Below are 13736 nucleotides of genomic sequence, written 5' to 3'. Positions count from 1 at the left end.
GACCTTACAAGAACCTCGGCGATTTGTGAACCTTTTAAACGCATTTAGGAATGCTGGTGTTGACAAGTCACCAACAAATTCGAGATGCATCGCACCAGTGCACATACAAATGAACGAGCAGATGTAGCCTTTGGTAGCCTTAGCTCCTCTTCTTTGGGTGAACTTTTAGAGGTAAGGTCCAGCGAAATCGACAGCAGTGTGAGTAAAACAACGTGCGTAGGTTGTGCGAATGACAGGTAGATCACCCATGACCCACTTATGGTATATATTACGGATCAAGCTACGAGCGCCGATAACCCAATAACGACGTTGCAAGACAGTTTGCATAATGCGGGGCCCAGCGTGCAAAGTGACTTTGTGTATTTCGCAGATTATTAACTTAGATGCTTTCCATTTCAATTCAACCGGGCTATTCGGGACATGTTCTTCGATTTCGATGTAACTCAAATATGTTGCTCTCTGATCAAAATAATGAGACACGTATTTTTTTGTTCGCCCGAAAAATTTTTTTTTCAAGATTTATCGGCAATTTTGTTCTTCGGCTCAAAATCGATTTTTTTTTAATTATATAAGCATAATTTTTTTTTTAAATGCCTATAACTTAGTCGAAAATGAACCGATTTTAATGATTTTGGGTAAAATGATCGTCATTACTTACACAAGCGACTTCATGTAGAAACAATTGCAAAGAAGTAGTTGAAAATTTTTTATTTTGCAAAAGAAAAAAGGGCGAAACAGGTTTTTTACTCAAAAATTCATTACTCAAAAACAACTCATTTTAGCTGCTGGGCATTCAGCTTAATTGAAGTTTGAGGTGTCCTCTTGATTTGGAAAAAGTTAGAAAAAAAAGATACACTTTTTAAAATATTGAATTTCGAAAAAATTTAATATTATACATATGTCTAAACATTTTTGTAGTTAAGTGGCTTGGATAATACATAGTACAAAACTAATTTAAAAAAAAAGTCGAGCATATTTGTTTGCTTAAGTTTTGATACTCGTTTTTTTGCCGCCAAATCTCTTAGGCGTTTTAACACTAGAAAGACCAAAGCCGTCAATTTGGCGGCATCACGATTTCATTCTTAAATATTTTGCAAAATATGTTTTTGTTCATTTTCATATTTTATTACTATTCCTAATTTGTTATTGTTTGCTCAAATAACTATAGAAAACTTTTAGTATATATGTGGTTTATGAAATTCCTTTAGAAATACCTAATAAGACCGCATACCGTCAATTTGACGGCAGCGATAATAATAGAAAACAATGCTTTCTACGAACTAAGTATCCGTTTAATTTCAAATTTGAATTCTGTTAATTTGTTATTGCCTTGCTTGTTTACATTAAACTTAGTCGTTGTTATGCAGGCTGACAGAAATTGTTGTTGCATTCACTGCAAACCGACAAAATTGAGAGCGAGAAAGAAAGCAAAACAGGTGTTCAATTGGAATCGGAGAAATGGGAAGAAGAGAGTAAAAAACTAAAAAAATGAGAAAAACGCATTCAGTAGTCGTTGGTGTTTTTTAGTGGGCGACGTGATTTCGTATTTGAATTCTGTGTAAGTTCTTATTGCTTGGCTTCTTTTCCATACACTGTAAACGTTGGTATATTTTAGTGGGTTATAAAAATGCATCGCTGTCGCACTACTTCCCAAATACAACAAGAACTGTCGCGATTGTGTGATACACAAGAAGATGTATCAGGTGATGAGAGTTTTGACGATTTATCAATGAATCTCTCTGAAAACCTTGATGCAGAATTTCATCCGGAGCAGGTCACTCCTTCATCAGACGACTCCGAAGCATATTTCCCTGGTACAGTTAACACTTTTACTGTAAATTTGCGCAGAGGTCGAGGGGTTTCTCGTAGATCAATTAGTGGCGGACGAACAGGGCGCGGTGGACGTTCATCTAGGACAACTTCGGGGCCAGAAGTCGGTATACTACGGATAGCAAGTGACGGCACAGAATGGACTTGTATTTTGCCGAACGCTTTTGAAGTAGGACGTTGCAGTCAGCAAAATATACTTAGAAAAATTTCAGGACCTACTCCATACGCCAAGCGATATATTGAAAATAACAAACCAATTTCCTGGGTGGAGGCTATTGATTGATGAGTACATTCTTCGACGTATAAAAGAATGTACTGAATAGGAAGCACATGAAAAGAGTCAAAATGAAACTTGGAACTTATCTCTAGACGAACTAGATGCCTTTATTGCTTTGATTTATGCTCGTGGAGCCTACAACATGAGCCACCTTGATTTGGATATCTTGTGGTCTGAAGATTGGGGCCACCCGTTTTCAATAAGACTATGAGTTAAAATAGATACAAGGAAATCATGAAATACTTACGATCTGATATGAGAAGCACGCGTTCTGTTCGAGCATAATGATAAATTTGCAATGATTTCTAACATATGGAAGAAATTTATAGATAATTGTCAAATGTGTTACATTCCTGGAGAAAATTTGACAGTCGATGAGCAATTTTTTCCATCAAAAACTCGCTGTCCATTTTTACAATATATTGCAAACAAACCGGATAAATTTGGCATAAAGTTCTGGCTGCTGGTGGATGTCGAGAGTATGTATCTACGTGGTGGAATCCCTTATCTAGGAAAAGTCGAAAACCGTCCGAACGATATTTCATTACCCGAACATGTGGTTTTGAAACTAGTACAACCCTATTTCAAAAAAGGGCGAAACGTTACCACTGATAACTTTTTCACGTCGATAAATCTGGCTAAAAAACTAATGGTCGAAAAGACTAGTATTGTTGGAACAATGCGGCGACCAAATGGCACGAAAATACACCGTAAGATCTGGAACACGAAGATGGCCCGTTCATGTTTTTTGAAAATATATGTAGTTGATTTAGCAGCTATAAACTCATGGATTCTGTACCGAAAAGTTACGGGAATAAATATTTCTCGGCATGATTTTATCTTACAATTAGTGAACGATCTACGTGCAGAGTATTTGAAAAAAAGAACTACTTCAGCTACGACTCAAAGGCAAGAAAGTAATTTTGAAACAAGTGAACAATCTACTACAAACAATAAGAGGCGGCAATGTCAAATCAATCATAATTGTAAAAAAAATAGAACGTGTGAAAACTGCACACTATGTAAAAAAGCTGTTTGTGGTAAATGTATAAAAGATTAAAAAAAAATATTATTTGTTACAAATGTTACTCGACTTAAGTGCTATCCTTAATTTGTAACTACTAATAAAAATAAAATTTTGAATATTTTTGTGTAATTTCAAAGCGAAATATACAATAATTTCATGTGCATTCTGATTGAATCTCTAATACCGTCAAATTGACGGCTGCGGTCTTTGAAGGTATAGTTAGATACGTGACCCTTCTAGTGTTAAAGACAGTAACTACCGGTGCTTGGTGTTCCAACCATTTAATAGCAGTCTCAAAGCATTTAAAGGCTTGTTCATTGGACGGACATTTTTCAGCTGAGACGATTTCATCACTAATTTCGTCTTCATCTTCAGTAACTTGAACCTGAGCTATTATATCGTCGTCTGTCAACAATTCGTAGCCAGTATCATCCTCGTCAAATTCTAGCCATTCATGCACGTTTTCTTGGTCACATTCTTCAAATCCTGAAACCTCTTTCATCAACTCAACCATTTCTGAAACAAAGTTTTCAATTGTTGCTTCTTCAGATGTAGGGCTAGCTTCGGATTCAACTGCTGGACAAAGCTTATTTCAGGATTTCTTTAGAGTAGTCGCTTTGACATTAGCCCACGCTTCTGCTGCCATGTAAACAGTATCCTTCAAGTTAATGCCTTTATAGATTTCAAGAATTGTTTTATCTTCCTCTTGGTCGATTAGGACACTACGAAGCAACGCTTTTCTGTAGTAACGTTTGAAGGCTTCGATCACCCCCTGGTCCATAGGTTGAAGGACTGAGGTAACATTGGGTGGCAAGAAAATCACCTTAAATTTTTCCTCTTCTCTCTCAAGTGAAAGGTTTGAGGGATGACTTGGAGCATTATCAATCACTAATAAAACATTTCCAGTGTCTCCAGTTTCTAGCTGATGTTTTTTAACCTCTGGAATGAATACAGCGTCATACCACTCGATAAATACTTGAGTGTCCATCCAAGAGTTTTTTTGATTTTTGTAAATAAGCGGCAGTTTTTTTATTCCTTTGAAGCATCTTGGATTCTTAGATTTTCCTATGATCAGCAAAGGTAGATTCCCAACACCAAACTCTCGAGCTAAACTTGATCCACTTGCACCTTTTTTTAATCGTTCCAAAATTTTAAGTTTGTCAGAAAGACTAAGCACAACTCGTTTACGTTTCGGCATTGCTAGAAGTCACAGCGCAATTGCCCAAACAAAACTGTCGTAGTCGGATGCGCGTTCGATGCGCGTTCGTTTCGCGACACGATAACACAACCGATGCTGTTATATTTAGGAACTGCGATACTAACTTAAATTCATAAAGCGCGTGACAGAAAGCAAGTATGTATGTACATATGTACAACGCTGTCAATACCTATGAATCATGTTCTAAATATAACATGCTATCGATGAAGACACGGAAAATGCCAAAATCATGATGTTCCCTTGCGTCGCTCTCTGAATCATTTCTATTAAACGTTTCTATTTCATTTGTACATACTTTTTTTTATTCTTTATATCCGAAAAAGGCGTAATTTTTCCCTTCGGTTAACCGACGTTTCGGATAACCGACTTTCGGATAATCGACGCTCCACTGTACTGTAATATTTCTTACACATACAGTGGTCACACAATTATTCGTACACCCTGCGTAGTACGTAAAAAACTTTAGCTTTGCGCAAAATACTTGCTGTGACAATATATTTTTTCGGGTCAGTGTAAGAATTTACATTTCCGATGAATTGTCGTAATTCCCGTTATTTCAACTCACACTGAAGGGTTCTAAGGAAAGCAGGCAGACGTTCCTTTCAGTTCATGATATTTTTGCTACAAAAGTAACAGTAAAAATCGTTTGTGTTTTTACTATATTAATATTGCTGAAAACGAAATAATAAAGATTTTTTTAGTTTTTCTGGTTGATTCAGTTTCAGTTGCGCGTAGTATCTCGATTGAAAGTGGCAAAATGGGACGAAGTGCGGATTTACCATTAGAAATGCCTAACATTTTTATTAAATTGTACATGGAAAACAAGTCTCTGCGCGAAATCAACAAAAAATTGGCAAATCGCAATATACGGTGGAAAGTGTTTTTCCTAATTACGTTAATACTGGTAAATTGGAAGCTAATCACCACCAAGCCGGAAGGCGGAAAATATTGACTTCACGTACGGAACGCAATATAGTCGCGCAAAACCCCAAAATAACCTCTGTAATACTATGGCGAAATATTCCAAGGTCTTCGCATAAGAAAGTAAGCCCTTAAACAGCCCGTAATTGTCTGCAAAGCGCTGGTTATCATAGGAGAGTGGCACGCCGCAAGCCCTACATTTCAGATTCTTTTTGGGGAAAACGTCATATTCAGTGATGAGTCGAAATTTTATGTGTCCGGATCCGATGAGCCTCCAAAAGTTTGGCGAAAAGAAAATACAGAACTGAATGAAAAAATCGTATTCCTACCGTTAAGCATGGAGGAGGAAATGCAGTGATTTGGGGTGCATATCTGATCTGCCAATTTGCCAGTATTAACGTAATTAGCAATAACACTTTGCACCGTATTTAAAAATTTTGAAGAATAATTTGCATGATAGTGCCGTTAAACTTGGACTGGAAGGTATAAGATTCTTGTTTCAACAAGACAATGACCCAAAACACTCATCTTACCTCTTACCACTGTAAGCAGCTTATATATTCACCTCATTCACCGGATCTGAGCCCAATTGAGCAAGTCTTTGAGCTCTTAGAAAGGAAAATCAGAAAGCACAAAATAACATCGAAGGCGTCATTAAAGACAGCTTTAAGCATTGAGTGGGAGAAAATTGCAGGGAATGAAACCAAGGTATTGGTAAAAAGTATGAACTGACGTTTGGAAGCAGTTATTAAAGTTAAAGGTGGCCCAACAAAGTACTAAATACTCTTTTTTTTCATAATTTTTTAAATAAAATATTCCTTATATAACTATGTACGAATAATCTTTTTGCATAAAATTGTGCCTTATTTCGTTATGGTCTTAAGTTCTCTAATTCCAGAGATGAAATTGAAAGGTTTTTTTACTTAAATATAATATTGAATAAATCTGTTATCGTTTACGAATATATCAAAATTTTGTTCGTTTGTATACATCGTGCTAAGTATCAGGTGTATCTGTTTATAAACTGTGAGTATACGAATAAATTGTGTGACCACTGTATATGTATTTGCCAATATTTGGTGAATCGTGAATTTTTGTCACGTCGAATGGTCGGCTCCGTATTTATGTTTGCACCCCGAATATGTATGTAAAAATGTCTTCTAAACGATTGAGAGCCAAAGCTGCTGTAAGTGTAGTGCGCGCATGAGCATACAGTAAGATGTAGTTAGAAGACAGTTCTGTCCCGGATATTTCGATAATAGAAAATATTACGAAACAATTATTTTTTGTTCTCTGATTAAGAGCTAGAAACTTACTCTGAAGCCAGAGTGCGGCTTGTTAGGTGGTTACTGTACATACGAGTACATTCAGCCTTTGGATGACGCCAAAGGCGGTGCGTCGAGAGGTAGGTCATAGTTGCTTCATTACAAACACGCGAGTATATGGGGTCAAGTGTTTTGTTCTCACTGTATGAGTCTCCATTAGGATTGACTATGCCTACTATGAGGACGGCACAGGGTTAGATAAGCGCAATTCAGTGGGTTTCTCCAACTCCATAGCACGGGGTACCCACACTTGAGGTAATCCTCCCGCTGGTTCTCCAGCGGCTTAGTCATCGGATATGCAGGCCCAAAACACAATCACAACCAAGACCCCCGTTGTTGAAAATCAGGGCCCAGGAGGAAGTAAGCCACTGGTTGAAGATGGACACCTATTGGACGGTGCATCCTCGTCGGGCTCTATACGCAGCTCTATCGAGAACCTATTGCTGGAAAATGAGCTTAGCTCAGTGGAACCAGTAAAAGCAATGGAGATGTAGGTGATCTATGCAAATCCGTTAGCTGATCTTGAAACCAATTGAGAAAACCAAATTGGTTTTTGTTCTGGCACCAGTTTCGGCGACTGTTGGGACTATGGTTAATCCGAGTTCACGCTCAGAAAGTACCAGTGCACTAATGGACACGGAGCAGATGCCAGCTTAAGGAGCAAATCTGTCTAATAGGCAGAAGAAGTGGCAAAGGCAGAGGAACGCGAAGAAGGCAAAAGAAGCAGAAGGTATGACTACGGCCAACGTAGCTATTCCAACTGCAACTATAGGTGGAGTTGCGGCTCATTTGCCTTCGTCCATTCATGTAGCCGAATCCGGCAAGAGGAACAGATTTGATGATGACCCATCTGATCCAGTTATCTTGACAGATGAAGCGACGGTGAGCGCACAGGTTGGTAAGGGGAAGAAGAAAAGGAGGAAGGGTAGCAAACCTGAATCCGAAGTAAGTAACCTTAGACAACAGGTTGTAGGGACTGCAGTAGGAGGCTCTTGCAGCACTCAAGTACCTAGTAGTAGTACCAATTAATCCAGTGGAACGAGTGCGGCGGGGGTTAATATTGCAGAAGCGGTCACGGAACCGAGTCCGCCTATTGATCCATAATCATCCGTGGGAGGTAAATATGCAGCGGCAGCAGCTAGCAGCATAATGATGGAGATCTGTAGCGATGGACATATCCAATTGTCCTTAAAACAATTGGATTTTGTCGACAGCCAAGTCTAGGAGGCGATAGGGAAATCGAAAGATGTACCTAGATTCGAGCGAATGAAAGTTGAGCACGGTACAATTCTCAAACACTCAATCGCTTGAATGGCTGACCATAAATGTGGTCGCGATGCCAGTTTTTGAAGGATGCAAGTTTGTCATTCGGGAAATGAACAAAATTCATAAACTGATCAGGGTGAGCATGCTGATTCCTGGGCATATAAGGGAGCCGCATGCGACCATCTCTATGCTCCATGCCCTGAACGAGGGACTTGATACGACGCACAGGAGATCATACCACTACACCCAAGCGGGGGCCGATTCGAAATATTGAAACTGTTCTCGCTTGGTTCTTGGTGTGGATCCAGAATCGTTGAAGGTCATACGGTCTAGGTATGGAAAACGCCTATATTTAAATCTGGGACGGATTCTGTTAAGAGTAAGATTGATATTATGGCTGTCGATATGACACCAAATATTTCCTTTATGCAAATTAACTTGCAGCATATCGGCTAAGGCTCTTTTATGCCGCAGCCAAGCGAAACTGCACACAAATTCTCACATAATAATATATTAATTCAAGTACCGTGGGTGTCTAAAGGACAACTACAGGGTCTGGGAGTTACAAAGTGGCGGTTTGTCCTATATAAAGAGGGAGAGGACCGTCCGCGTACGTGTATTACCATGCCAAAATCGTTGATTGCATTTTGTTAAGACAATTCTGCTGTCAAGACTTAGTTGTAGTCAAAATAAAGTATCGATTAGAGGGGAAAGAGATTAGAGCTGTAATTCATGCTAAATCCATGAGATTAGATCTAATTTGTGATGTGACGCAAATTTATAGAACACACTCTGGGATAGCACGAAAAGTAACTACAGGGGGCTTAAACCCAAAGACTTCATTCTATCATCTTGGTAGGGTATACAGAATGTGGGTACAGCCCGACTTTTGTAACCAGCAGAAGGCAGAAAATGATAGATGTGATATTATCTAACGATAAAATATCAGATCATATCACGGGTTGGAAAGTACTCCATAAAGATTCCCTGTCGGACCATCGTTATATAGGGTTTAGGCTTACGGCCGAGACAACCTCGACCCCAGCAGGCCGGAATCCCCGAAAAGCGGATTGGACACGATATAATGATCTCACTAAAGAGAAAATCTTTGATGTTCCCAAACTCCGAACAATAACTGCGATTGAAGAAGCCACAAACTCAATGTGGCGAACTTTAATTGAGTGACATAATAAGGTGTGCGCGGAACGTGGGAAAAGAAAGAGTAAGACAGTCCCTTGGTGGAACGCCGAACTCTCGAAACTCCCGAAAATTCCAGGAAACTTCTTGACAGAGCTGTTTAAACTCAGTTGGAAGGGATTGGACTGCCTACCGTAAACTGAGAAGGAATATAAAAAGAAGATTAGATCATTTAAGTTCGTTTTTATAGAATCTTCTGCAGTGAACTGGAGGAACGGAAGAGTTCAGCGAGGTTATGCAAGGTCCTCCAAAGAGACCGGACGGCTAAGCTGGACACACTGCTGAAACCTGATGCTACTTATATGGACTCAAAAGCAGAAGTGTTTACGATGTTCTCTTTTCAACACATATCCCTGGCTCCAAGAATGTTGTTGATCAAACCTCTATCGATCAATCTGATCATATCGATATAATTGCCAACAGACGTGATTGGTTCATTGCATCTAGGATGTTACCGAGGAAACGAAAAAGTTCGCCTTCTCATCATTCGAAACCTTTAAGTCCCCTGGACCCGATGGCATTTAGCCAATCAGATTCAAGCGTGGCGGAGAACAACTAATGAAGGTTCTGAATAGAATCTTTACGGCATGTCTTGCTCACGCTTATGTTCCATAATCGTGAAAGTTGTCTTTGTCCCAAAGCCAGGCAAGAACAACTACGCTTTACCAAAAAGTTTCAGACCTATAAGCCTGACATGGTTTATGCTTAAGGGTCTGGAACGTATGGTGGAGAGTGCACTCTTGTTGTGCTTGAGGACATTGAAGCTGTATGCTATAAAATGCAGGTAGCTCAGGTAACTAAATAAGATTGAGCATCGGTGCGAATTGCACGGTCTTTCGGTGAATTATATAAAAAGTATCTTAGTGGTTTTCACTGGGAAACGTAATATGGAAGTCCTGTTACTACCCACATTGAAAGGGGTAACACCGCAACTGTTTTCTGAGGTTAAATACTTAGAAGAATCACATCGTGCAAAAGGTTTTTCGTACACTAAAAGTCCTCTGGCAGTGTAAGAGGACCTTTAACAAGACATGGGGTCTAAGACCGGCGATAGTACGCTGGTTCTACATCACCCTGATTAGACCCATTATTACATACGCCTCTGTAGTATGGTGGAAAACTACAATGGTTAATTCCAGAGTAAAGCCCCTAAACAGACTACAGAGAAGTGTGAGCGTAGTACGGCATCTGGTGATACCCAGATGGCCACGGTATTCTTTACGGAAATCTATGCCATCTTGAACGTGGCAAACTGACCAATTGGGAAAAAGTGGCCGGGTAACAGTATTGGATTTTGTAGTGACAGTCAAGCTGCGCTAAAAGCCCTTGCTAACCCAATTTGCTCTTCGAAGTTAGTCGGTGAATGTAAGACAAAATTGAACAGTGTTGCAAAACACAAGAAAGTTAGTCTTATCTGGGTGACTGGACATTGTGGTATTACACGGAACAAGTTAGCTGATAAACTGGCTAATGAAGGCTCTGCAAGTATGCCACTAGGCCCTGAACCCTTTGTAGGTGTCAATTCTGCATCGATTCAACTATGGATTGACGACTTCATGAGGTCTACCCATAGAGGACGTTGGTCTGACTTGAACTCGAACCGAGTAGCCGAGATCTTTCTGAAAGAACCAAACAGGAAAATAACGACCTTTCTCCTAAAACTCAGCAGAAAGAACCTTAGAGTATTGGTGGGTGTAATCACAGGGCACAACGCCTGTGGTCAGCATATAGCTGTCATGGGGGTCGTCGACAGTCCGATATGCCTATCCTGTCTTGAGGATGACGATACTGCAGAGCATTTTCTCTGTAGCTGTTCGGCGTTTTTCAAAATCAGTCTTAGGATATTGGGTTGCGATATACTGAGTATGGCTAAAGTTCATACTCTTCCTTTTCCGGATCTCTTAAGATATACCAATGAATCCAAGAGATTTGTAGAAGAGTGACCTGAAACTAATTTTTCTGTCTTACCACCCGCATTTTATCTTTCCTATCTCTCAATTCTTTCTTCTGAAATCTGTTCGGGTGTAATACAAATGTCTCCTTACCGAGCACCCCCCACAAATCTAAGCTAATGTAGTCTGTGCATTAGAGTGACCGGATCACATAGAGGGGGAAAAATTTCGGAATTTCGTTCGTCTGGACTCCAACGACGTTTACCCGTGCCGCTCGTCGCTCAAAGTTTGAAAAAATCAAAATGTTTGCTCAAAAAGCTGACATATGGAGTCATAACTCCAAAACGGTAAATAATAAAATCACGCTTAATATATAAAAAGAAAGCTCATCCTGTTCTTCAAAATTTATATTCAATACATAGTTGTTGTTATTTAAAGTCAAACTGAGTTACGACAGCCTTTAGCCCCAAAAACGTGACCTGCTACCAGTGGGAGCCAGTTTGGGAGTATCCTAAGAATTTTACGGGTTTTTACATTATGTGTCTAGGAATTATAATGACATTTTTGTGTTATAAAGTATTTTGGAACACAATTTTCAAACTTAAAGAGCCTTTTATTCAAATTTAATATTTTATAACATGGGGATTACCTGGCTAGTTTACCTAAGAAAGACCAGTTTGACGGGTAAAAAGGAGGGTTAATCTAATTTTTATTTTAGGGATGGTGATTTTACTTCAGCGTACAACTAACCTTTTATTTAATAAGTTTAGATTCTAAAGTGCTTTTGAGCTGATTAGATCGAAGGATTTTCTAGTAAAGATAAGTTAACGTTTTTTTTTTTAAGTTTCCAAGTGTGTGTTACTGTTTTTATACCCATTAAAGTTATTTACCTATTGGACTCTGAAAAGGCATCCACATCAGGTGCACAAAGCCGGTCCAAGGATAAAATATTTCTTGTGGGCTATCCCATTCACGAGATCACCGGTTGTAAACTACCCTTAAATCGTAAAGTTTTGTGGGTTTTATTTTATAATTTACGTGCTGTGAAATTAACTTTAAGAGGATCAGCAAAACTTGCCATACGACAAGTTGTTAATTTTTTGGGAGAAAGCTCGAATTTCGACTAAGCATGAGCATGATGCAATAACTAAGCTGGAAAGACTTTACGCCGAGTGGAGAACTTTTCAAAAAGACCCGAAGAAAGCATCGAAAGCGGTCAAGAACAAATATAAACAGTTTGTTGAAAAGTATCTATTTTGGTATTGTTCAACAAGATGCCATGGCTGTGATGAAATCGGAAGAAGATAAGGCGTTTCTATTGAAACAGAGGTAGAAGGGCCGCTCAGGCTCCATGGTTGGGGTGGACATCAAGTTGTCTCGAGCTGAAGAAATCAAGGTTCAAAAGGAAGTTGGAAAAATAAAACGACAAATCCAAGAAGAAACTTTTTATATTGGTGAGCTTCTTTTATTATTATTATTCTAAAAATTATATAAATAATAGATAGTTTTTAAATAATAGTTACCTATTGATAATTAGAAGTAGTACTATTCTGCTAAAACGACGAGTGTTCATAGTTTTTTTCCTCTTTATTTTGTTGCTTCTTAGAGACGGATACTGAAGACAATATCGAAGAAGGAGAAGAGGACAGCATTTACCAAAAACTTGAGAGCTTGGAGGAAATGGAGATCCCTGAAGAAACTGTAGAAGATCCAGCACCATCGAGGTGTAATATGATGAAAATCTCCCTTGCAAGGGGCGTTAAAGAGATTATTAACGTGAAATTTACCATTTTGTTAGATCGATGAGGGTTATTTCTTCAATCTTAGTTAAAGGATTTTTTCATTGTTGAGAAAAATTGGCATATGGGTGGCTCGTTTCCTGTGGTCGCAAGGCTTAGCTTTGGACGACATACGCACTTAGAGGAATAAAGTGAGAGCTATGGACCTAAGTGAGCATTTGCTCGAGTAGAGTCTGGTGTAAAAAATAAAAAAAAAGAAATAATTAGAAAACTTTGTGGCGAATATAAAGAAAAAACTGGTGTGGAAATAAGCGAAAAAAATGTAGTGAAGAAAATTGCTAATATGAAGTGCCGAGTAAAGTCAAAAAGTGACAAAAATAAAACGGGAAACCAAAAAATTTATTTAAAAAAATGGGAACATGAATTATTTGAATTACTTTCTGCTGAATCGAATCCAGCTATCGGAAAAGTTACCAGTAAGCGTGCCGTTATAATGCGTGGCTTTTTTGGTGATAATAAATTGTTTTTGTTTTTTTATTTTAATTTTTCCACTGGAGGCAATTTTTCGGTAGGCGTTAATGCTAATGAGAGTTCCAGCAGCAACTTAGAGAGTGCAGTGGGCATTAATAATGACAGCTCCACCAGCAGCGCGGCAGTACAGAACACACCCGTAGATATCCCATCTGTGCCACAACAACAAACATCAAAAAGAAAGCTAAATGATAACGAACATGATATTCGGCCGGTAACTCTTGGTTAGGCTAAGGAGCATAGAGCTACAAAAGTCCCTTAGTTGAGCCGTTTTTGTTGTATTATTTCTTGATTAGCAAAAACAAAGTATAAGTACAAAAACTATTTGTTACATAAAGCTTTTGAATAAAACCCTAGGTATAGGAGTAAGAATAAGTTATAATTGAGAGTACTCTTAAAATAAAAACCAACTTTATTATTATGGAACTGCATTAAGACGTAGGATTAACACCGCTTATATGATTGCTTAAATCTGATAACTTAATTTAATTACAGGCCAAACGAATTTTCGA

The 13736-nt window shown here is 38.7% G+C and overlaps 1 protein-coding gene across 1 annotated transcript; it reads left to right on the top strand.

Annotated features, from left to right (window-relative positions):
• The first annotated feature begins 13014 nt into the window (after nucleotides 1–13014).
• Nucleotides 13015–13468, top strand: LOC129249774 (uncharacterized). The gene is made up of 2 exons (XM_054889400.1): nucleotides 13015–13169; nucleotides 13251–13468. The coding sequence occupies exons 1-2, from the start codon at nucleotides 13037–13039 to the stop codon at nucleotides 13451–13453; spliced, it is 336 nt and encodes a 111-aa protein (XP_054745375.1). The 5' UTR covers nucleotides 13015–13036; the 3' UTR covers nucleotides 13454–13468.
• Nucleotides 13469–13736: the final 268 nt, after the last annotated feature.

Source organism: Anastrepha obliqua, chromosome 6 (assembly GCF_027943255.1).
Source record: "Anastrepha obliqua isolate idAnaObli1 chromosome 6, idAnaObli1_1.0, whole genome shotgun sequence".
Classification (NCBI taxonomy): Eukaryota; Metazoa; Arthropoda; class Insecta; order Diptera; family Tephritidae; genus Anastrepha; species Anastrepha obliqua.
The sequence above is the reverse complement of the archived record's forward strand: the minus strand, read 5'-3'. Positions and strand labels throughout refer to the sequence as shown.

Coding starts and splice junctions, on each gene's coding strand:
- LOC129249774 (XM_054889400.1), top strand. CDS start 13,037: ATGAAGTGCCGAGTAAAGTCAAAAAGTGACAAAAATAAAACGGGAAAC. Junction 13,170..13,250: donor AGCTATCGGAAAAGTTACCA/GTAAGCGTGCCG, acceptor TTTCCACTGGAG/GCAATTTTTCGGTAGGCGTT.